A 22,236-nucleotide genomic window follows, 5' to 3' on the forward strand; every position below is an offset into this window, starting at 1 on the left:
GAGGAAACACGGAACATTAAGGATGAAGAGCAGCAGCAATGGTAAATATAATAGATTATTTTTCTCCTTTTAAGTTCTTTAAAATGTTTATGACAGCTGAAAGAAAATTATAAATTTGATGTTTGTCTCCTCAAGAGGGAATTCTCTAAATATAATTTTAAAACAATTATAAATTCACCTAGAGCCATGCACGGTGGCTCACGCCTGTAATCCCAGCACTTTGGGAGGCTAAGGCGGGCAGAACACCTGAGGTCAGGAGTTGGAGACCAGCCTGGCCAACATGGTGAAACCCTGTCTCTACTAAAAACAAAAATTAGCCGGGCATGGTGGTGCATGCCTGTAATCCCAGCTACTTGGGAGGCTGAGGCAGGAGAATTGCTTGAACCCAGGAGGTAGAGGTTGCAGTGAGCCGAGATCGCGCCATTGCACTCCAGCCTGGGCAAGAAGAGCGAAACTCCGTCTCAAGAAATAAATAAATAAATTCACCTAAAAGACTGGGTGTGGTGACTCACACCTATAATCTCAGCACTTTGGGAGGCTGAGATGGGCAGATCTCTTCAGCCTAGGAGTTCTAGACTAGCCTAGGCAACATGGTGAAACTTCGCCGCTACAAAAAATACAAAAAAAATTAATGGGGCAGGGTGGCCTGTGCCTGTAGTCCCAGCTACTTGGGAGGCTAAGGCAGGAGAATTGCTTGAGCCTGGGAGGTGGAGGTTGCAGTGAGCCAAGATTGTGCCATTGCACTCTAGTCTGGGCGACAGGAGTGAAACCCTGTCTCAAAAATTAAAAATCAATAGATAAACTCACCTAGAACTAAGCATTTTTAGCATTTAGTATGTGGAGTTTCAGTATTTGTAGTATGTGGTATTTGTCATTTATAGTAATACATAATGACAACTACGAGATGAGACAGTAAAGGGAGCTACGTTGTGGTAAAATTTCTACATTTAACTTGAAGTGGTAGAAAAAAACTCTCTGAAAAGTATGTATTTTGTAATCCCCATAGTAAGGGTTAGTAAACCATATTCCACAGGCCAAATCCAGCCCACTGCCTGTTTTTGTAAATACAATTTTGTTGGACTGTAGTTACACCTCATTCATTACATATCATGTATGGTTGCTTTTGCACTACAGCATCAGATTTGGGTGTTGCAACACACATTGTATGGCTGACAAAGCTCATCATATTTACTGTATCTGGCCCTTTACAGAAAAAGTTTGCCGGCCCAGCGCGGTGGCTCTTGCCTATAATCCCAGCACTTTGGGAGGCCGAGGCGGGTGGATCATGAGGTCAGGAGTTCAAGAACAGACTGGCCAAAATGGTGAAACTCTGCCTCCGCTAAAACTACAAAAATTAGCCAGGCGCGGTGGCAGGCGCCTGTAATCCCAGCTTTTCAGGAGGCTGAGGCAGGAGAATTGCCTGAACCCAGGTGGCAGAGGTTGCAGTGAGCCGAGATGTCCCCAGTGCCTGTCCTAGAGCAACCACTAAAGAAAAGAAAGCTGGGCGCGGTGGCTTAGGCCTGTAATCCAAACACTTTGGGAAGCCGAGGTGGGCAGATCAGGAGGTCAAGAGATTGAGATCATCCTGGCCAACAGGGTGAAACCCCGTCTCTACTAAAAAATACAAAAATTAGGCCAGGCGCCGTGGCTCCCGACTGTAATCCCAGCACTTTGGAAGGCGGAGGCGGGCAGATCACGAGGTCAGGAGATTGAGACCATCCTGGCTAACACGGTGAAACCCCGTCTCTACTAAAAATACCACAAAAAAAAATTAGCCGGGCATGGTGGTGGGCGCCTGTAGTCCCAGCTAATCCGCAGGCTGAGGCAGGAGAATCACTTGAGCCCGGGAGGCGGAGGTTGCAGTGAGCCGAGATCGCGCCTCTGCACTCCAGCCTGGGCGACAGAGCGAGACTCCGTCTCAAAAAAGAAAAAGGGGCTGGGCACGGTGGTTCACACCTGTAATCCCAGCACTTTGGGAGACCGAGGCGGGCGGATCACGGGGTCAGGAGATCAAGATCATCCTGGCTAACACGGTGAAACCCCATCTCTACTAAAAATACAAAAAAATAGTCGGGCGTTGTGGCGGGCTCTTGTAGTCCCAGCTACTCGGGAGGCTGAGGCAGGAGAATGGCGTGAACTCAGAAGGCGAAGCTTGCAGAGAGCCCAGAGCGTGCCACTGCACTCCAGCCTGGGCGACAGAGCGAAACTGCGTCTCAAAAAAAAAAAAAAAAAAAAAAAAAAGAAAAAGAAAAAGAGAAGAAAATGATACAGAGATTTACTGGGTAAAAAAAATCTATACATAAATTAAAAGGGAATACTAAATAACATTCAAGTAAACCAATACAAGGGTGGAAAATGGAGACAGAGAAATTACAAACAGAACAAACAGAAAATAAATAATAAATAATAGAAATATTGCCGGCCGCGGTGGCTCACACGTGTAATCCCAGCACTTTGGGAGGTCAGGGCGGGAGGATCACGAGGAGATCGAGACCATCCTGGCTAACACGGTGAAACCCCGTCTCTACTAAAAATACAAAAAAATTAGCCGGGCGTGGTGGCGGGCACCTGTAGTCCCAGCCACTTGGGAGGCTGAAGCAGGAGAATGGCGTGAACCCGAGAGGTGGAGCTTGCAGTGAGCCGAGACCGCACCACCGCACTCAAGTCTGGGCGACACAGCGAGACTCCCGTCTCAAAAAAAAAAAAAAAAAAAAAAAAAAACAAGAAATAAATGCAAACATACTAATGATATTAATTTTTTATTTTTATTTATTTTTGAGATGGAGTCTCACTCTTGTCGCCTAGGCTGGCATGCAGTGGCGCGAACTCGGCTTGCTGCAACCTCTGCCTCCCAGGTTCAAGCGATTCTCCTGCCTCAGCCTCCCGAGTAGCTGGGATTACAGGCACATGCACCACGCCCAGCCAATTTTTGTATTTTTAGTAGAGACACGGTTTCACCATGTTGGCCAGGACAGTCTCGAACTCCGGACCTCAGGTGATCCTCCCACTTTGGCCTCCCAAAGTGCTGGGATTACAGGCGTGAGTCACCACACCTGGGCAATTATATTAAATTTAAATGGCCGAGCTACAATTAAAAGACGGATAGGCTGGTGGTATACATCTGTAGTTCCAGCTACTTGGGAGGCTGAGATGGGAGGATTGCTTGAGCCTGAGAAGTTAATGCTGCTGTGAGCTGTAACTGTGCCACTGCACTCCAGCCTGGGTAACAGAGTGAGACCCTGTCTCAAAAAAAAAAAAAAAGAAAGAAAAAAAAAGACTTACTTCTTAACTCTAGCACTTTGGGAGGCTGACCCATGAGGATCACTTGAGCCCATGATTTTGACTCCAGCCTGTGCAACACAGTGAATAGAGACCCCATCTCTATTTTACAAAAATATCAAAATAATTTTTTTATTTTTACTTTTTATTTTTATTTTTTTTGAGACAGAGTCTCGCTCTATTGCCAGGCTGGAGTGCAGTGGCGCGATCTCAGCTCACTGCAACCTCCGCCTTCCGGGTTCACGCCATTCTCCTGCCTCAGCCTCCCGAGTAGCTGGGACTACAGGCTCCCATCACCATGCCTTCCTAATTTTTTTGTATTTTTAGTAGAGACAGGGTTTCACCGTGTTAGCCAGGATGGTCTCGATCTCCGTAACTCGTGATCCGCCCACCCCGGCCTCCCAAAATGCTGGGATTACAGGCGTAACCACCGCGCCCAGCCAAAATAATTTTTGTAAAAGACCCAGAAATACAGTGTCTTAAAAAAGAAAACAAATACTTTTAAGTATGACATAGGTCGGTTAAAAGTAAAAAGATGGAAAAACACATATCATGAACACTAACCAAAAGAAAGTTGAAAATGGCTGTAGTAACAGTAAACTAAACTTCAGAGCAAAGAAAATTACCAGAGATAAAGAGGGACATTGGCTGGGCTTGGTGGCTTCAGCTTGTAATCCCAGCACTTTAGGAGGCCGAGGTGGGCAGATCATGAAGTCAGGAGTTCGAGACCAGCCTGGCCAACATGGTGTAACCCCATCAATACTAAAAATACAAAAAAATTAGCTGGGCGTGTAATCCCAGCTACTTAGGAGGCTGAGGCAGGAGGATCACTTGAACCTGGGAGGCAGAGGTTACAGTGAGCGGAGATCATGCCACTGCACTCTAGCCTGGGTGACAGAGCGAGACTCCATCTCGAAAAAAAAAAGACATTATGTAATAAGATATTTGGTTTTCCAAGTAGATACAATAATTCTAAATGTCTATGCATTTAACTAAAGTGCTTTAAAATACACAAAGCAGGCCGGCCACTGTGGCTCACGCCTGTAATCCCAGCACTTTGGGAGGCCCAGGTGGGCAAATCACTTGAAGTCAGGAGTATGAGACCAGCCTGGACAACAAAGTGAAACCCCATCTCTACCAAAAATATAAAAAATTAGCCAGGTGTGGTGGCATGCGACTATAATCCCAGTTACTCAGGAGGCTGAGGCAGGAGGATTACTTGAACCTGGGAGGTGGAGGTTGCAATGAGCTGAGATCATACCATTGCACCCCAGCCTGGGCAACAGAGCAAGACTCCGTCTCAAAAAAAGAGAAAAGAAAATGACAGCTGGGTGTGGTGGCTCTGGCCTGTAATCCCAGCACTTTGGGAGGCCGAGGTGGGTGGATCACGAAGTCATGAGTTCAAGACCAGACTGACCAATATGGTGAAACCCCATCTCTACTAAAAATACAAAAATTAGCCAGGCGTGGTGACGCATGCCTGTAGTCCCAGCTACTTGGGAGGCTGAGACAGGAGAATCACTTGAACCCAGGAGGTGGAGGTTGCAGTGAGCCAAGATCACACCACTGCACTCCAGCCTGGGTGACAGAGCAAGACTCTGACTCAAAAAAAAAAAAAAATTCATGAAGCAAAAACCAATAGATCTCAAAGGAGGTATGCACAGATCCACAATTATAGTTGAAAACATCAAAACTCTGTTCCCAATAATCAACAGAACAAGTCAACAGAAAATTAGCAAGTATGAAGAAGTATATAGAACTGAACAATGCCACCAACCAACATAATTGACACTTATAGAACAGCCCCCAACATAGCAGAATACAGGTTTTTCAAGTGCATGTGGAACATTTACCAAGATAGGCTATGTCCTGGATCATAAGACTAACTTCAACAAATTTTAAAAAGTGAAGTTATATAAAGTATGTTTTCTGACCATAATGAACATCAGCTAGAAATCAGTAACAGATAACAAGGAAATCTCCAAATACTTGGAAACTAAACAACATACTGTCAAATAACTCATGGATCAAAGAGGAAGTCTTGAGGAATTAGAAGATACTGTGAACTTAACAAAAATGAAAATGCAGAATATCAAACTATGTGAGATGCAGCTAAAACAGCACTTAGAGGAAAATTCATAGCATCAAATACTTAATTAGAAAAGAAGAAAGGAGCCAGGTGTGGTGGCTCAATGCCTGTAATATCAACATGTTGGGAGGCCAAGGCAGGAGGATTGCTTGAGCCCAGGAGCTTGAGACCAGCCTGGGCAACATAGCAAGACCCTGTCTCTAGAAAAAATTTACAGGCATGGTGGTGCATGTCTGTAGTCCCAGCTACTCAGGTGGCTGAGGTGGGAGGATCACTTGAGCCCAGGAGGTTGAAGCTGCAGTGAGCTGTGATGCACCACTGCATTCTGGCCTAGGTGACAGAGCAAGACCCTGTCTCAAAAAAGAAAAAGCAAAGAAGAAAGGTCTGAGGGCAACAATCTATACTTCTGCATTGAGAAAGAAGACAAAGAAGGGCAAAATTAAACCCAAAGCAAGCAGAAGGAAAAAAAATGGTAACAGAAATTAATGAAATTGAAAATGGAAAAATAAAGACATAAATGAGCCGGGCGCAGTGGCTCACACCTATAATCCCAGCACTTTGGGAGGCCGAGGTGGGTGGATCACCTGAAGTCAGTAGTTCAAGACCAGCCTGGCTAACATGGTGAAACCCCGTTTCTACTAAAAATACAAAAATTTAGCCGGGCGTGGTGGTGTGTGCCTGTAATCCCAGCTACTTGGGAGGCTGAGGCAGGAGAATCGCTTTGACTCAGGAGGAGGAGGTTGCAGTGAGCCAAGATCATGCCACTGCACTCCAGCTTGGGCAACAAAAGTGAAACTCTGTCTCCAAAAAAAAAAAAAAAAAAAAAAAAAGAATGAAAGAACCATTCATGAAACCAGAAGTTGATTTTTTTGAAATGATCAATAACATTGCTAAACTTCTAGCCATACTAACAGAAAAGAGAGAGAGAAAGAAGAGAGAGAGAGAGGAAAAAAAGAGAGAAAGAGAGTACAAGTTAACCAAGATTAGGAATAAAGGAGGAGGTATCATCACAGACCCCAAAGGTTAATAGGGAATACTATAAATACATTTACAAACATAAATTCAACAACTTAGATGAAATGGACCAATTCCTATGGTATGGTGTGAATATTGTTGTCCCCTCCAAAATTCACATTGAACTTAGTCCCCAGTGCAGTGTTAGGAGGTGCGGCTTAATCGGAGGTGCTAGGTCATGAAGGTGGAGCCTTCATGGATTAAGGGATTAATGACACTATAAAGAGGGCATTCGGAAATGGGTACACTCTATTCTGCTCTTCTGCCATGTGAGGAACAGTGTTCCCTCTGGAGGATGCAGTGTTCAAGGTGCCGTATTGGGAGTGGAGACCAGGTCCTTACCAGACACCAAACCTGCTGATGCCTTGGGCTTCCCAGCCTCCCGAACTCTGGGAAATAAATTTATGGGTTTTTTTTGTTTTGTTTTGTTTTTTAAGTTATCCAGTCTCAGGCATTCTATTAATAGCAGCACAAAACAGACTAAGAAATCTTGAAAGCTGCAAGTTACCAAAACTTGCCAAAGAAAATAGAGGTAGATGTAAATAAAATGTACAACTATAAAACTTTTAGAAGATAACATATGAGAAAATCTTAGTTACCTGGAGTTAGGCAGAGTTCTTAGATTTAACATCAAAAGCGTGACTCATAGAAGAAAAAAATGGTAAGTTGTGCATCATCAAAATTCAAAACTTTTGCTCTGAGGAAGACAACATTAGAAAGAAGAAAGGAAAGTTACAGAATGGGAGAAAATATTTGCAAATCTACCTAATAAAAGATTTCTAGCCAGAACATATTAAGAACTCTGAAAACTCAGTAAGAAAACAACCTAATTTTTGGCCGGGTGCAGTGGCTCACGCCTGTAATTCCAGCACTTTGGGAAGCCGAGGCGGGCGGATCATGAGGTCAGGAGACTGAGACCATCCCGGCTAACACGGTGAAACCCCGTCTCTACTAAAAATGCAAAAAATTAGCCGGGCGTGGTGGCAGGCACCTGTAGTTCCAGCTACGCGGGAGGCTGAGGCAGGAGAATGGCATGAACCTGGGAGGCGGAGGTTGCAGTGAGCCGAGATCGCGCCACTGCACTCCAGCCTGGGCAACAGAGCGAGACTCCGTCTCAATAAAAAAAGAAAAAAAGAAAAAAAAAGAAAACAACCTAATTTTTAAAAATGGGGGGCTGGGCGCAGTGGCTCACACTTGTAATCCCAGCACTTTGGGAGGCCCAGGTGGCAGATCACCTGAGGTCAGGAGTTTGAGACCAACCTGGCAAACATGGTGAAACCCCGTCTCTAAAAATACAAAAATTAGCCAGGCATGGTAGCAGACGTCTGTAATCCCAGCTACTTGGGAGGCTGAGGCAGGAGAATTGCTTGAACCCTGGAGGTGGAGGTTGCAGTGAGCCAAGATCGCACCACTGCACTCCAGCCTGAGACTCTGTCTCAAAATACATTCAATTCAATTCAATTAAAAGTGGGCAAAGGATGGCCAGGTGCAGTGGCTCATGCTTGTAATCCCAGCACTTTGGGAGGCTGAGGCAGGTGGATCACCTGAGGTCAGGAGTTCGAGACCAGCCTGGCCAACATGGTGAAATCCCATCTCTACTAAAAATACAAAAAATTAGCTGGGCATGGTGGCGGCACCTGTAATCCCAGCTACTCAGGAGGCTGAGGCAGGAGAATCGCTTGAGCCCGGGAGGCAGAGGTTGCAGTGAGCCAGGATCGCGCCATTGCATTCCAGCCTGGGCTACAAGAGTGAAACTCCATCTCCAAAAAAGAAAAAAAAAAGGCAAAAGACTTAGACACTTCATCGAAGAGTCTATTATGATGGCAAATAAGCACATGAAGAGATGCTCATGATTAGATGCTCAAATCATTAACCATTAAGCAAATTCAAATTAAAATTACAATGAGATATCTAGTAGAATGAATAGAATACCTATACACCTATTAGAATAGCTAAAATAAAACAAAAACTGACAACAGTAACTGCTGGCAAGAATGTGAAGTAACTTACAATTGCTGGTGGGAATGCAAAATGGTACAGCCACTGTGGAAAACACTTTGGCATTTTCTTATAGACTTAACCATACAGCTACTGTATGAGCCAGCAATCCCACTTCATTTCATTCCTAAAGAAACAAAAACTGGCTGGGCACGGTGGCTTATGCTTGTAATCCCAGCACTTTGGGAGGCCAAGATGGGCAGATCGCTTGAGCCCAGGAGTTGGAGACCAGCCTGGGCAACATGGCAAGATCCCCAACTCTACAAAAAATACGAAAATTAGCCGGGTGTGGTGGTGCTCACCTGTAGTCCCAGCTACTCAGAAGTCTGAGTTGAGAAGACCACTTGAGCCCGGGAGGTTGAAGCTGCAGTGAGCCATGATGGCACCACTGCAGTCCAGCCTGGGCAACACAGTGAGACCCTGTCTCAGAAAAATAAATTAAAACTTATATTCACACAAATACCCCATACGTAAGTGTTTACAGCAGTTCTGTTCATAGTTCCAAAAATTGTAAATGACCCCAAATATTCTTTTTTTTTTTTTTTCTGAGACAGAGTCTTGCTCTGTCATCCAGGCTGGAGTGCAGTGGGGCAATCTCCACTCACTGCAAGCTCCACCTCCCGGGTTCACACCATTCTCCCGCCTCAGCCTCCCAAGTAGCTGGGACTACAGGTACCCGCCACCACACCCGGCTAATTTTTTGTATTTTTGGTAGAGACGGGGTTTCACTGTGTTAGCCAGGATGGTCTCGATCTCCTGACCTTGTGATCTGCACGTCTCAGCCTCCCAAAGTGCTGGGATTACAGGTGTGAGCCACCGCGCCCGGCCTACCCAAATATTCTTTAATGGGTGAGTGAATAAACAATAAACACAATGGAATACTGAGCAATAAAAAGGAACTATTAACACACATGACATGAGTGAGTCTCAAGGGCATTATGATGAGTGAAAGAGCCACCTTCGGCCGGGCATGGTGGCTGATGCCTATAATCCCAGCACTTTGGGAGGCTGAGGTAGCCATATCACCTGAGGTCAGGAGTTCGAGACCAGTCTGGCCAACATGGTGAAACCCCGTCTCTACTAAAAATACAAAAATTAGCCTGGCGCGATGGCACACGCCTGTAATCCCAGCTACTTTGGAGGCTAAGGCTGGAGAATCTCTTGTACCCGGGAGGCAGAGGTTGCAGTGAGCTGAGATTGTGCCACTGCACTTCAGCCTAGGCAGCACCTTCAAAATATTACTTACTGTGTGATTTCATTATGTGACATTCTGGAAAAGGTGAAACTATAGCAATGGAAAACAAATCATTAGTTGCCAGGAGTTAGGGATAGAGGAAGGGTGTGCCTACAGGAGCTGCAGGGAGGGCTTTGGGGTGTGATGGAACTGTTCTAATCCTGGTTGTGGTGGTGGTTACACAAATCTGTACATGTGTTAAAACTCATAGAACACACACACATACACACGAAGCAATTTCGCCATAGTTTTTTTTTTAAAGATTAGAAAAACATACAGGGTTATTAGCACACTTGGGTTTTTTTTTGTTTTGTTTTGTTTTGTTTTGAAATGGAGTCTTGCTCTGTCACCAGGCTGGAGTGCAGTGGCGCAATCTCGGCTCACTGCAACCTCCGCCTCCCTGGTTCAAGTGATTCTCCTGCCTCAGCCTCCTGAGTAGCTGGGACTACAGGCGGCACCACACCCAGCTAATTTTTGTATTTTTAGTAGAGATGGGGTTTTTCCATGTTGGTTAGGATGGTCTCAATCTCCTGACCTCATGATCCCCCCACCTCAGCCTCCCAAAGTGCTGGGACTACAGGCGGCACCACACCCAGCTAATTTTTGTATTTTTAGTAGAGATGGGGTTTTTCCATGTTGGTTAGGATGGTCTCAATCTCCTGACCTCATGATCCCCCCACCTCAGCCTCCCAAAGTGCTGGGATTACAGGCGTGGGCCACCATACCTGGCTGGGTAATTTTTTATATAAAAATTTGTACAATCCACCAAAAACTTCCTTTTTTTGGAGACAAGGTCTTGCTATGTTGCCTGGGTTGAAGCAATGTCTGCCACCCTGGCTCAGGTGATCCTCCCACCTCAGCCTCCCAAGTAGTTGGGCTACAGGCACGCACCATCATGCCCAGCTAATTTTCTGTTTTTGTTTTTGAGAAGGAATCTCACTCTGTCGCGCAGGCTGGAGTGCAGTGGCACGATCTCGGCTCACTGCAATCTCCACCTCCCGGGGTCAAGCGATTCTTCTGCCTCAGCCTCCTGAGTAGCTGGGACTACAGGCGCATGCCACCACACCCAGCTAATTTTTTGTATTTTTAGTAGAGACAGATTTTCACCATATTGGCCAGGCTGGTCTTGAACTGCTGACCTCAGGTGATCCACCTGCCTCAGCCTCCCAAAGTGCTGGGATTGCAGGTGTGAGCCACCGCGCCCGGCTTTGTTTTTGTTTTTGTAGAGATGGAGTTTCGCCATGTTGCCCAGGCTGGTCTCCGACTCCTGGGCTCAAGCAATCCTCCCTCCTCAGCTTCCCAAAGTGTTTAGGATTCCAGGTGCGAGCTGCCATGCCCTGCAGGAAATTTTCTATTTAAAGGACTTCTATGGTGAATCATTGCATACAGCATATTAGTATCATTTCTGTCAATCTAGGTTTTGAGTCCTGGCTCTTGCTGTGCTACTATCAGTTAGCTGTATGATGTTGAACAAATCACTTCTCCGTTTCTTCAGAAGAAAATGGAAAGGGGAGTTTTGATGATATCTGGAATGACTGATAAGGGGCATCTGAATCATCTCCAATCCTGACATTCGGCTTTAGTATGTCTGAAAGCAGACCTACTGCCACGTTTGGGAATTTCCAGGGCAGATAACCTCTAAGGTCTAAGTCTGAAATTGTCATTTATATAATATTTGGGCTTGCTGAAATTAAGATTCATCTATATTGGGAATCGGCTTCTGTCCTTCCCTGCCATATTCCTTGTGAATTGTGAATTCCTGCACCTCAAATACATAACATCTTTATCTGAAGTCACCAGTGGTGTTCTAGGAACACAGCTTTGTTTACTTTCACCAAAGCATTTCTCATCTGATATGGTTTGGCTGTGTCTCCACCCAAATCTCATCTTGGATTGTAGCTCCCGTAATTTCCACGTATTGTGGGAGGGACCTGGTGGGAGGTAATTGAATCATTGGGGTGGTTTCCCCCATACTATTCTCATGGTAGTGAATAAATCTCACAAGATCTGATGGCTCTATAAGGGGAAACCCCTTTTGCTTTGTTTTCATTCTCTCTCTTGCCTGCTGCCATGTAAGACGTGCCTTTTGCCTTCCAACATGATTGTGAGGCCTCCCCAGCCACGCTAACTGTGAGTCCATTAAACCTCTTTTTCTTTATAATTTACTCAGTCTCGGGTATGTCTTTATCAACAGTGTGAAAATGGACTAATACACTACCTCAGTGTCATCTTGGCTTTTCCCAAGGTATCTCTGTTCTGTTTTTTTTTTTTTTTGAGACGGAGTCTTGCTCTATCCCCCAGGCTGGAGTGCAGTGGCACGATCTCGGCTCACTACAAACTCCGCCTCCCGGGTTCACGCCATTCTCCTGCCTCAGTCTCCTGAGTAGCTGGGACTACAGGCGCCTGCCACAACACCCGGCTAATTTGTGTGTGTGTGTGTATTTTTAGTAGAGACAGAGTTTCACCATGTTAGCCAGGATGCTCTCGATCTCCTGACCTCGTGATCCACCCGCCTCCGCCTCCCAAAGTGCTGGGATTACAGGCGTGAGCCACCGCGCCCGGCCAGTATTTCTGCTCTTTTAGAGACTCAGTCCCACCTGGACAGCTCTTTCAAGTCCCCCCTCTCTCCCATCCTCCAGTTTCATGGGCCCAAATGTCTCAGACTCCTCAGATGCTTGGTTGGCCTCTTGGCCGGAGAATGCTGACATCTTCAAGATGATGTTCCAGAAATGGCAAGCTCTCCAGGTGGCAGGTGACAGATGAAAAGGAGGGGGTGATGCCGGGAGAAACCAGGAGCAGCACCCTATTCCCATCCAAAAGATAAGGGCTTTAGGGAGGAAGAAGAGAATCTCAAGGGGCAGAGAAAGGCTGAATGCTAACCCAGTTTGCCTCGTCTCAGGGACAGTCCAGAGGGGCCTGAGCCCAGGTGGGGAAGCACTCTCTGCTTCTCCTGGTCCTCCAAGAGCTACCGTTTAAGAGCAGACATGGGCCAGGTGCAATGGCTCACGCTTGTAGTCCCAGCACTTTGGGAGACTGAGGTGGGCAGATCATCTGAGGTCAAGAGTTCGAGACCAGCCTGGCCAACATGGTGAAACCCTGTCTCTACTAAAAATACAAAAATTAGCCGACCATGATGGCGGGCGCCTGTAATCCCAGCTACCTGGAGGCTGAGGCAGGAGAATCGCTTGAACCTGGGAGGCAGAGGTTGCAGTGAGCTGAGAGCGTCATTGCACTCCAGCCTGGGAGACAGAGCGAGACTCAGTTTAAAAAAAAAAAAAAACCAGACACGGAGGCTAAGAGGGCTAAGAGTCATCAGCACGCTCTACACTGGGGGGTTTCAGGGCCCTCTCTGTAGCAGCTCTGTCAGGCTTCAGCGTCCCAGGCCCCTCTCCTTCAGGCTATGTCAGCTCTGTGCCCCCAATACAGGCTCTCCCGAGGGATGAGGCTGGACAGAGGCTTCTCATGAGAGCCAGCTACCAAGGTCTCCTCCCCATGCCCCAGCTCCTCAGTGATTTCTTTCACCTCCCAGTGCCTCCCATGCCTCACCGTCCCATCTTTATCTCCCCAGCCTGGTGCAGCACCACCCGTCTCCTGCCTCTCCTCTCTGAAGACTCCAGTGATGTCTAAGAGTGACAGAGGTTAAGAGTACTTTCTTCTTATCCCTAGCCCAACCAGAAGGGCTGAGAGAAGGCCTCTTTGACCCCTGCTGTTCCCTCAGCCCCTGGAATGGGAACATAAAGGTAGGAAGGTATGTGAGTTAAATGGACTTGGAATATGCAGGCAGCAAGACCAGACTGCTGGGTTCTGTGGGCCAGCTCCTGGTTCTCTGGGTCACCTGTTTATATGACTTGGACATGGGGTACAGGGTGGAGGAAAAAGGGTATTTATTATTACTAGGGCCTGACGCCATTACAATAGAAAGGGGGAAAAATCCCAAACCACAAACAGGGCAGGGGGAGAGTGGCCTCAGACATTTGTTTCTCCTTGTTGATCTGTGGGGCTAAGGTCTGGAGAGAGTGAAAGATGATAGCCAGGAGCTGGGAGGGTGAATGGCTGGGGGCCGTTCAAGATCAGTAGGATGAGATCCAGATTGTGTCTGGAAGTATTTTAGGGGTCCTGAGGATGGAGTGGGGGATGAGGGACCACCAGAGAACCCTGAAGGAGCAAGGCAGGGAGAGAGTGATCAGGGAGAAATACTAGTGTGGAACGGTCATTTGTATCTCATGTGCGTGTCAGACTCTCTGCACTCACTCAGGTCTCAGTTCTGAGGTATGACTCCATAGTCACCAGTGCCAAGAAAGGTCCATTTTACAAAATGGGGAACTGATGTTGCGAGAGAGGAAGAGTCTTTCCCACAGTGCGGCTGAGTGGTGGAGCCAGGTCTTGCTTGTGCGTGTGCAGCCTGTCTCCCTTCTCTGTGTTATTCTGCTTAGTCACACACCTAGCATCAGCCTCTTCCAACCTGTAATGTTCTGGGGTGGAGAAAATAACCTGAGGTGTTTGTCCATGTCCTCTGGATATTTGCTGGGCCGGTGGCTGAGGGGTGGCTGTTGTGTGAGGCTGGGCCCAGATGGAGAGCTGACCGAAGTGGAATATCTGTGTCCCTCGGGAAAGTTCCTTTCCTCTTCCTGTCCTGTGGCCCTTACCCCAGTGGCCGACAGATCAGGACATGCTAGGGGGCTGGTTCTTGAGCATCTCACTCTACCAATGCTAACACCTCACTTCCCACAACATACCCCTGCTGAGAACTAGTCACAGGCCCCAGGAGTAAGTGCTGGGCTGAAGGGTGATCCAAACCCTACAGCAGGGAGCAGGGGTACAAATCAGTTCACATGTCTAAAGGCTGGGACCTGAACAGGGGAGTCCCTGAAATACTGGACTGACTCACCTGGACTGAGGTCAGGGCAGCCGTACCCTGCTACAGTCACACTCAAGACTACACATGTGCGTGTGGCCACTGGAACTAAAATCCGGGTTGAGAGGCTGGGCCTGATATTTTGTGGCTAGAAGTGCCCCATATAACTCAGGTCCAGGGAGGTGAGTGACCTGCCCAAGACCACAAGGCTGTCAGTGGCAGAGCTAAGGACTGAGGCTCCTTCAACTCCAGGTTACCTTGCTGCCTTCTCAGGAGAGTGAAGAAAACTACTCCTTTCTCAGAGGAAACAGTCGTGTGCTTATCTGGACAGGGCAAGATTACACTTCAAGATGAGGGCTGTGAAGCCGGGCGCAGCAGCTCACGTCTGTAATCCCAGCACTGTGGGAGGCTGGGGCAGGTGGATCACTTGAGTCCAGGAGTTCGAGACCAGCCTGGCCAACATGGTGAAACCCTGTCTCTACTAAAAATACAAAAATTAGCCAGGCGTGGTGGTGTGCGCCTGCAGTCCCAGCTACTCAGGAGGCTGAGGCAGGAGAATCTCTTGAACTGGGGAGGCGGAGGTTGAGGTGAGCTGAGATCACGCCACTGCTTGGGTGACAGAGCAATACTCCATCTCAAAAAAAAAAAAAAAAGATAAAAAGATGGAGGCCATGGCTGCTGAGTTCCATCATCCACAGTTCAGAGCCCAGGTGGTGGTGAACAATCCATACTAGATTGACTTCTGGGATTCCTGGATTCTTTCACCACTGGGTTCCCTTGACCCAGTCATGCATCTTCACCAGCCTAGCCTATTTACTGAGATTTAGTAACTGCACTGGACTAGGACACCAGTGCCTGGTTGTTGAGCTCAAATTCATCTCTCTGCTTGTTGAGTCACTGGACAAATCCTCCTTATCCTCTTGAATCTACTTGTCCATGAGACACAGGGGAAGATCCTCCCTTCCCTGAGAGGACCCAGAGCCTTAGGTGTCTTTGTATCCTTACCAACTGAAAAGAACTCAAGACTTTTATAAAGAGGAAACCATTATCAGACTCTTCTACACATTTGTCATCATTAAGTAAGTTCCCAAGAGGAACAGAGTGACCCATTTGGCTGGGCAAAGCAAGAGTGAACGTCTTGAGAAATTTGAGCTCCTCATGCCCTTCCAGTCCTGCTCAGGTTCCAGGTTAGTTTTCTTCTCTAGTCTCCTTCCCTGGGCTCAAATTCTCAACTACTGTGGGTGGAGGGTTTGTGGAACGCTGCAGACCAGAGTTCCTCCCCTCTGAAGGCCTGTGTAGGGTTATCTGAAGTGTTTCCACCCAGAGTGCAGGAAAAGAAACTCTGCCCAAGGGGCAAGGGGCAGCAAGTTCTGCAGGCACCCATGAGAGATGCCCAACACATCCCCGAAGAGCAAAGGTACAGCAGAATGTGAGGGGAGAGCCAGCGAGGGAGGTGCTCATGTTCTCACGCCCCAGCCTAGCCCAGCCAAGTGCTGATGGCCTGCACCTGCCAGTGCTGCTGGTCTCTCCGTACCAAGGAGATGTGGGCTTGAACTCTGAGGTACGAACGCTACACGTGGAGATGAGGAAAAGTGAGAAGGTAACTTCACAGGAGACAGCAGGGTTGAATTGAACAGGAAAAGATCAAAAGTACAGCCAGAATCCCACTTGGTCTTTTTTCCATTCTCCTTTATTCCATAAACACCTAGTTACAAGTTGCACAAATCAAAAAATAAAGGCAGAGAAGGGTGTAGGGAAGATTCTTTTGATGTGTGTGGGCAGGAGGAGGGAGAGAGTTAGGAACCAGTCTGCTCCTTCCACAGCCCTAGATACGGCTACGGCCCCTCAGTGGGGGCTCTGAGGAAGAGGTGGGCAAAGATCCAGGGTAGCTGAGGGATGGAGGAGGCCCCTAAACCCAGAGCTCACCCCAAAATGCACTGACCCTTCAATGCATGGCAGGAGTAGAACGGGAAAGGTGAGGGGGTTTGAAGATGGAGCGGCAGAATGAAAAATCAAGTCAGTAGATGCAGAGGCGAAGTCATCATGGTAAACCAGGAGATTAAAGAAGGAAAAGGTAGGGAAAGGGTGCCGTGAAAGGTTCTCCCTGAGACCCCCAGGGAGAGGTGGGGGCCGGCTTGCCTGTTAATTTAATATTAAATTGGGGATGGGAATCAGAGAGGAAAAAGTTATTCAGGGGATGATTTCTCAGCCTCTCAGCCTGTACCTGGAGGAGGAAAGAGAGAGGAGCACAAGTCAAAAGGAAGAAAAAACTTACGTTAAGAGCCAGGAGTTGGGGTTTAATCCCTTATGTCAGTGAGAACATCGTTCTCTTTTCACGTCAACTCGCACTATCAAAGGCAGCTCCTGCGGGAGCCTGAACTGAGCCTGCCTCGCAGCCGAGGACCGTCCACAGGTGCACCCCGCCCTCCTTACTCCTGATACTTACAAGAGAGGCTGAGGGCCCGGGGCCCTCACCAGTCATAGCGGCGGGACTGTCGGGAAGGGGAGTCCTCAGGTCCCTGGATGGCCAGGCGGGGAGGCCCCTCCGCCCTTCGTCCCCCCGCCCCTGAGGACTCAAGCCGCCGAAACTCCAGGGGACGCTGCTGTCGGAATCGGGACGTCTCCCGCCGCCACTCGTCATCAAACGCCGCGGCCTCACCTGGAGAAGACAGAGCGGACATGAGGCCTGTGTGCGGCCTGGCTCCTGGAGGCTGATGTGCGAGCAAGCCACAGCTTTTCCGGCCAAAGCGGTGAAGGCTGAGTGTGCATGCAGGGATGGGTGGGGTGGCAATTCCCTTAGCTCTTTTGGTTTCTCCACGGTCCCAGGAAGCCACCGGTAGGCCTAAGGTGGCCTACTGGAGGAAGAAATCAGAATGGGATTATTCTTCAGTTCAGGTTCACAGTCCTATGTGCACACTAGGTACTTAATAATTGCGAATTTGAAAAAGATAAAGAGGGGAGAAAGAAACGGATCAAGGTGGAAAAGGGTGTAACACTATCAATACGGAACTTCAGGGACAAAGTAGGCCCCTCACAAAGACAAAGCCAGCACCTGACTCAGCCCCTGAGCGGAGGAGGCTCCAAGTGCCGTAAGAATATGAGACTGACAGTTGGGTGCAGTGGCTCATGCCTGTAATCCCAGCACTTTGGGAGGCCGGAGGTTGGGGGGCGGGGTGAATCACAAGGTCAGGAGTTCGAGACCAGCCTGGCCCACATGGCGAAACCCCGTCTCTACTAAAAATACAGAAATTAGCTGGGCGTGGTGGCACATGCCTGTAGTTCCAGCTACACGGGAGGCTGAGGCAGGAGAATTGCTTAAACCCGGGAGGCGGAGGTTGCAGTGAGCTGAGATCGCACCACTGCACTCCAGCCTGGGCACCTGGGCAACAAGAGCGAGACTCCATCTCAAAAAAAAAAAAAAAAAGGAATATGGGGCTGACCCAGAGCTTTGCCCCAGAAGTGTCTATGTGTTAGGGATGTCTCCTCGTCCACAGGAACTGGGTTAGGGGCTGCCAGCCAGGAAGTGGGAGGGAAGGCTCACTCTCATCCAGGTTGATATAGTCCTGCCGCTCCTCCTGGTCCCCCGTGCGATGGTTTCGGGAGCGCTGGAGGATGTGAGCCCTGTCCCGGATGTGATGCCCAATGGACATCTGCTCCAGTCCACTGTCTGAATCCCGAACAGTCCTCCGTGTCTCCCGGATCTGGGATGAGGCAGAACATAGCACACTCAGCCGCCCCTTCCAAAGCCCTGCCTATACCATCTCAGGATAAACACACCACACACAACCCAATCCGGAAAAAAGCAGCCAGGGTTTCTGGTGGTGCCACTCAATCCCACCTTCTCTGGGACAGGAGGGCTCCCCCACTCACCCCGCCTGGTGCCGAGCGCATCTCTGATGTCTCTTGGTAGACCTTGGGGGCACCATCACCCGTATTGGAGTAGGAGATGACAGTGGAAGATGAGAAGGTCTGGCAATTGCCTCCAGCTGTCATGTGTTCCTGAGGACAGGGTAGGTAGGGGAGGGCTGAATGGGGAAGCATCACCCCTGGTGAAGGGATTTCACCCTTCAGCTGCCTGTTCTAGCCTGTATCTTTCTCACAAAATGCAAGAACTGAAAAAACATCAGGCCTCATCATTACCCTCCCAAATTCCTCTGAGTCCAACCATGAGCAAGAAGGACCTGAAGAGACAGAGCCTTAATTGTATGCTACATAAGAGTGCTGCTGCCGGCTGCTTCAGGCAGGCATGACAGCAGATACAGGGTCCCAAGGCTCTCTGGTTCAATGACTTTATCCAGTACTTTCCCCTTCACTAGCATACTGCCTCCCTCTTGCCTTAGAGGATGCAAGGTGTTGTCAGCCATCACTGAGAGCAAGGCCGGGGAAGGGGACGGGGCAAGTCTCACCATGTTTCCAATCATGTCATTCATCATCCCAAACATGTCCATGAAACCACCCGACTGGAGGAAAGAGATGGAAAACAGAGTTAGGAAAGCACAGTCAGTGTTCAGAGTTGATCCTGTTTAGGAAGCCACAACCCACATGGCTGCATATTTCCTTTCTCTTCTTCCTTCACATCTAGCAAGTTCTCTTTCTCGTTCTCTGTTAACGTAACCAGAATTCTCATATTTCTCCTCCTGTCAAGTGCTGACCCGTTCCTCAGTCTCTGTGACTGCTCTGATCCAATTTTCCTTCTCCTGCTTGCTATATTCCCCCCATCTTTAGGAAGCAAGCCAAAGTTAATGGATTCTAAACTCTAAAGAGGTAAGGCATGAAATTGTTAAAACCTACCAAAAAATCATCTCTAGTTGGCCCTTTAACTGCACCTCCCTCCTCAAAAGAACAAATTTTGCTAGACAATTACATCTTCCTAATGAACTTCTAGGAGTACAACAGTTAATAACATCTTTTCTTTTTTTTTTTTTGAGATGGAGTCTGGCTCTGTTGCCCAGGCTGGAGTGCAGTGGCGCAGTCTCGGCTCACTGCAACCTCCACCTCCCGGATTCAAGAGCAGCTGGGACTACAGGTGTGTGCCACCATGCCTGGCTTTTTTGGTATTTTTAGGACAGACGGGGTTTCACCATGTTGGTCAGTCTGGTCTCGAACTTCTGACTGCAAGTGATCACCCATCTCACCCTCCCAACGACAGTTAATAACACCTTTAACCCACAGGGCTCCTAGTACTCAACAGGCTCAGAGCTTTGTGAATGTCATAAAAAGAGAAGATTCTGGGGTTACTCATGAAACTATTCCTAAGAGGCACATTTGGGAATAATATCTAAGGGTAGAGAGTGTGTCTGAGATAGAAGGACACACGGAGATAAAGACTCACCATTCCCAGCATCCCAAAGGGGGAGACAGCTCCAGCCTACAGGAACACATGAGGAACAGAAATTAGAGACCACATTCTATCTCTTTACAATCCCAAACCAGGCCCATGGCCTCAATTTTTTTCCATCCTCTCAAAAGGGAGTCACAAAGCCCTTTTTCCTGATCCCTTCCCCAACTCCTAGAGCATTTCACTTGCTCAGTTGGCTGTAGTGCAAGAAAACTAAAGCGCTTTCCTAACCAACCTCCAACCTTTCTTTGGGTCTCAGGTGTGTCTCAGCACCATTACCTGCTGCATCCTGCGGCTGGCAGGCCTGGTCCCTGGCATGTTGCCATCTGTGATGCTGAGGAAGGGGCTATATCCAAAGCCACCTGACAACATACGGCTCATATGCTGACGGTGAATAGCAAAGGGATCCCTGTGGAGTGAGCACATAGTATGGATGGCAGAAGCGCCAAACTGACAATCCCTCCACTACCGTGCAAAAAAATACGCACAGAGCAACAGTGGCGCTGATGCCTGCTTCCTGCTAGGTAGGAGCTAGGTATCCAGCCAGTTCCAACCATTCCTAGCAATGGGAACCCCGATGTCTGCCTGAACTGCTCAGAGACTTGGAGTGGGAGAGCCTGAGGGGGAGGGAATACTCACATCAGGAACGTGGGATCCTCAGGCTCCACATCCCTCATGAAGCGGAACATCCTGATCTCAGCTCCAGGGGGCTCCACACTGGAAAGATATGGAAGCTCGGATACTTGGAGGTGGCCAGGGTTTTGCACACCCACTCAGTGTAGGGACTCTCAGAGCACTGTCCTTTCCAAATCCTGTAACTGACCCCCTAAGCTCCAGGGAGACCCTACTCCAGGTGTTCCACACAACCCTCTAGGGAGGGATAGGGCTCTTCCAACCTCTTTCTCAATTAGGGCCATGGAAAATTTTCCCAACCCTCTCGGTTTTTCCCTCCCCCACTCAGAGCCATCCTCTTCCCAAAGCTCTGGCCGGTGGCATACTCTCCCCTCCTCCCGCCGACGAAACCGTTCTAGATGAGAATCCCAAGTGCAGGTCCTCCGCCCCATTAATGACCCCAGCCACCCCGCCCCCTCCTTACACTCAGGCCTCCACCAGGCGGGCCCCCCGCGCCTGTCTGCGACTCCTCCAGCCCCCGCCTCCTCGCCGGGCGAGCAGGAGAGGTAGGCCCGAGCCTCTCGTCTCCCCATCCCGCATCACGGGCTCCCAACCCTGCAGCCCCGTGGGCCCGCTCCCGTCCGGGGCTGCCAGCTCTGCCCGAGCCTCACCAGTGCCCGATTCGGGCTCAGCGGCCCATCCGGCCGGTTTCGCTTCCCGGTGCGCTGCAGGGTCAGGGTCGCGGCCCGGGACGTGGGGATTGGTCCGGGCTTGAGCTCTTCGGCCTTCCACGCCGCCTCCTCCCACAGCTGCCACCTCCGTACCCCCCCTCGGCCCACGGAGCCCGAACCTCGGCCAGGCCCGGGCGGAAGTGACGTCACTATAGACCCGCCCACCCGGGGGCCGGGCCGTGGGAGCCCCGCCCCCTGGCGTGGGTGGTGAGATGGCTGGGGCCGAGTCCCAGGGGCGGCGGGGCCGTGGGCCAAGCTCAGGGGAGCAGAGCCTGAAGCCGAGAGGAGTCCCCTGGGCACGAAGAAGGGGAGCTCATTAGTAACCTCGATTTGGGTTCTGTGGACTGGAAGAGGCTCCCATAAGGCAGGGGAGGAGAAGAAGAAGAATCCATTCTTCGGGAGGGACCGGGTTGGAGGTTGAACCTGGGGGCGCAGTGCAGCACGTTCTCTCTCCCTCCTCAAGGGGAAACGGGAGGACGAGGGGCAAATGCCCCTCGGGGAGAGGCGGGCTTTCTGTGGGCGACGAGGCGGGGCGGATCCCTGGAGGGAGCTTTAAGCCGACTCTACTGGAGAAGCAGTCTACCCTAGAGGGAGGATGGGCAGTTTTCCTGCGGGGGAGGCGCTTGGGCCTGTCCCCGCTTGAGGAGGAGCGTTCCTGGCAGGGCGGAGTCCCCGGAGTGACGCAGAGGAGGAGGTGAAACTCTCCCGCCCAGATCTAGTTCGGGCTTCAGAAAGTCGGATGGGGCAGAGAATCCAGGTTGGGGGATTGGCCGCCAGATGGCGCTCCTCGGCCAGGCTGGAACCCGAGGCCCATGAGAACCCGCGTTGTAGAGGGACCTGGACCCTCCCCCATTACCCATCTGTGAAGGGTTGGACTGGGGAAAGGCTACAGTTCTGAAATCTAGTAGTTTAATGCCACTTTCCCCTTCCTTTTACTCGAATTCTTGCGTCTTCAAGAGCTCCCGGTCCTGCACTGACCTTTCTTGGTTGCTTTCTTAGGTCAAAGGTCTAAAGTTTGGGGGAAGAAAGGAGTGGAGAGCTCAATTAACTTGGATCACCCAGGGGAGGAGCTAAAACGGGGCCCAG

The 22,236-nt window shown here is 49.4% G+C and overlaps 1 protein-coding gene across 2 annotated transcripts; it reads right to left on the reverse strand.

Moving 5' to 3' along the window:
- Positions 1-16,141: 16,141 nt before the first annotated feature.
- On the reverse strand, positions 16,142-21,366 carry MLF2 (myeloid leukemia factor 2). 2 transcript variants are annotated; one of them, XM_054444471.2, is made up of 8 exons: positions 21,091-21,366; positions 20,447-20,524; positions 20,087-20,216; positions 19,802-19,837; positions 18,876-18,929; positions 18,340-18,468; positions 18,011-18,170; positions 16,142-17,128 (listed from the first exon to the last, which is right to left on the reverse strand). In XM_054444471.2, exons 2-8 carry the CDS (start codon positions 20,494-20,496, stop codon positions 16,941-16,943), a joined length of 747 nt encoding a protein of 248 aa, XP_054300446.1. In that variant the 5' UTR covers positions 20,497-20,524; positions 21,091-21,366; the 3' UTR covers positions 16,142-16,940. The 2 variants fall into 2 exon arrangements, with proteins under 2 accessions (XP_054300446.1, XP_054300444.1); XM_054444469.2 differs by having other exon boundaries at positions 16,917-17,128; positions 20,904-21,296.
- Positions 21,367-22,236: the final 870 nt, after the last annotated feature.

Source organism: Pongo pygmaeus, chromosome 10 (assembly GCF_028885625.2).
Source record: "Pongo pygmaeus isolate AG05252 chromosome 10, NHGRI_mPonPyg2-v2.0_pri, whole genome shotgun sequence".
NCBI lineage: Eukaryota > Metazoa > Chordata > Mammalia > Primates > Hominidae > Pongo > Pongo pygmaeus.

Bases quoted from the DNA above. Each gene is read 5' to 3' on its own strand.
- MLF2 (XM_054444471.2), bottom strand. From the start codon at position 20,496: ATGTTCCGCTTCATGAGGGATGTGGAGCCTGAGGATCCCACGTTCCTG. The intron at 20,217-20,446 runs GTGAGTATTCCC...CTCACTCCACAG, and splicing joins GAGGATCCCACGTTCCTGAT to GGATCCCTTTGCTATTCACC. The intron at 19,838-20,086 runs GTAATGGTGCTG...GTGTTCCTGTAG, and splicing joins CCAGCCGCAGGATGCAGCAG to GCTGGAGCTGTCTCCCCCTT.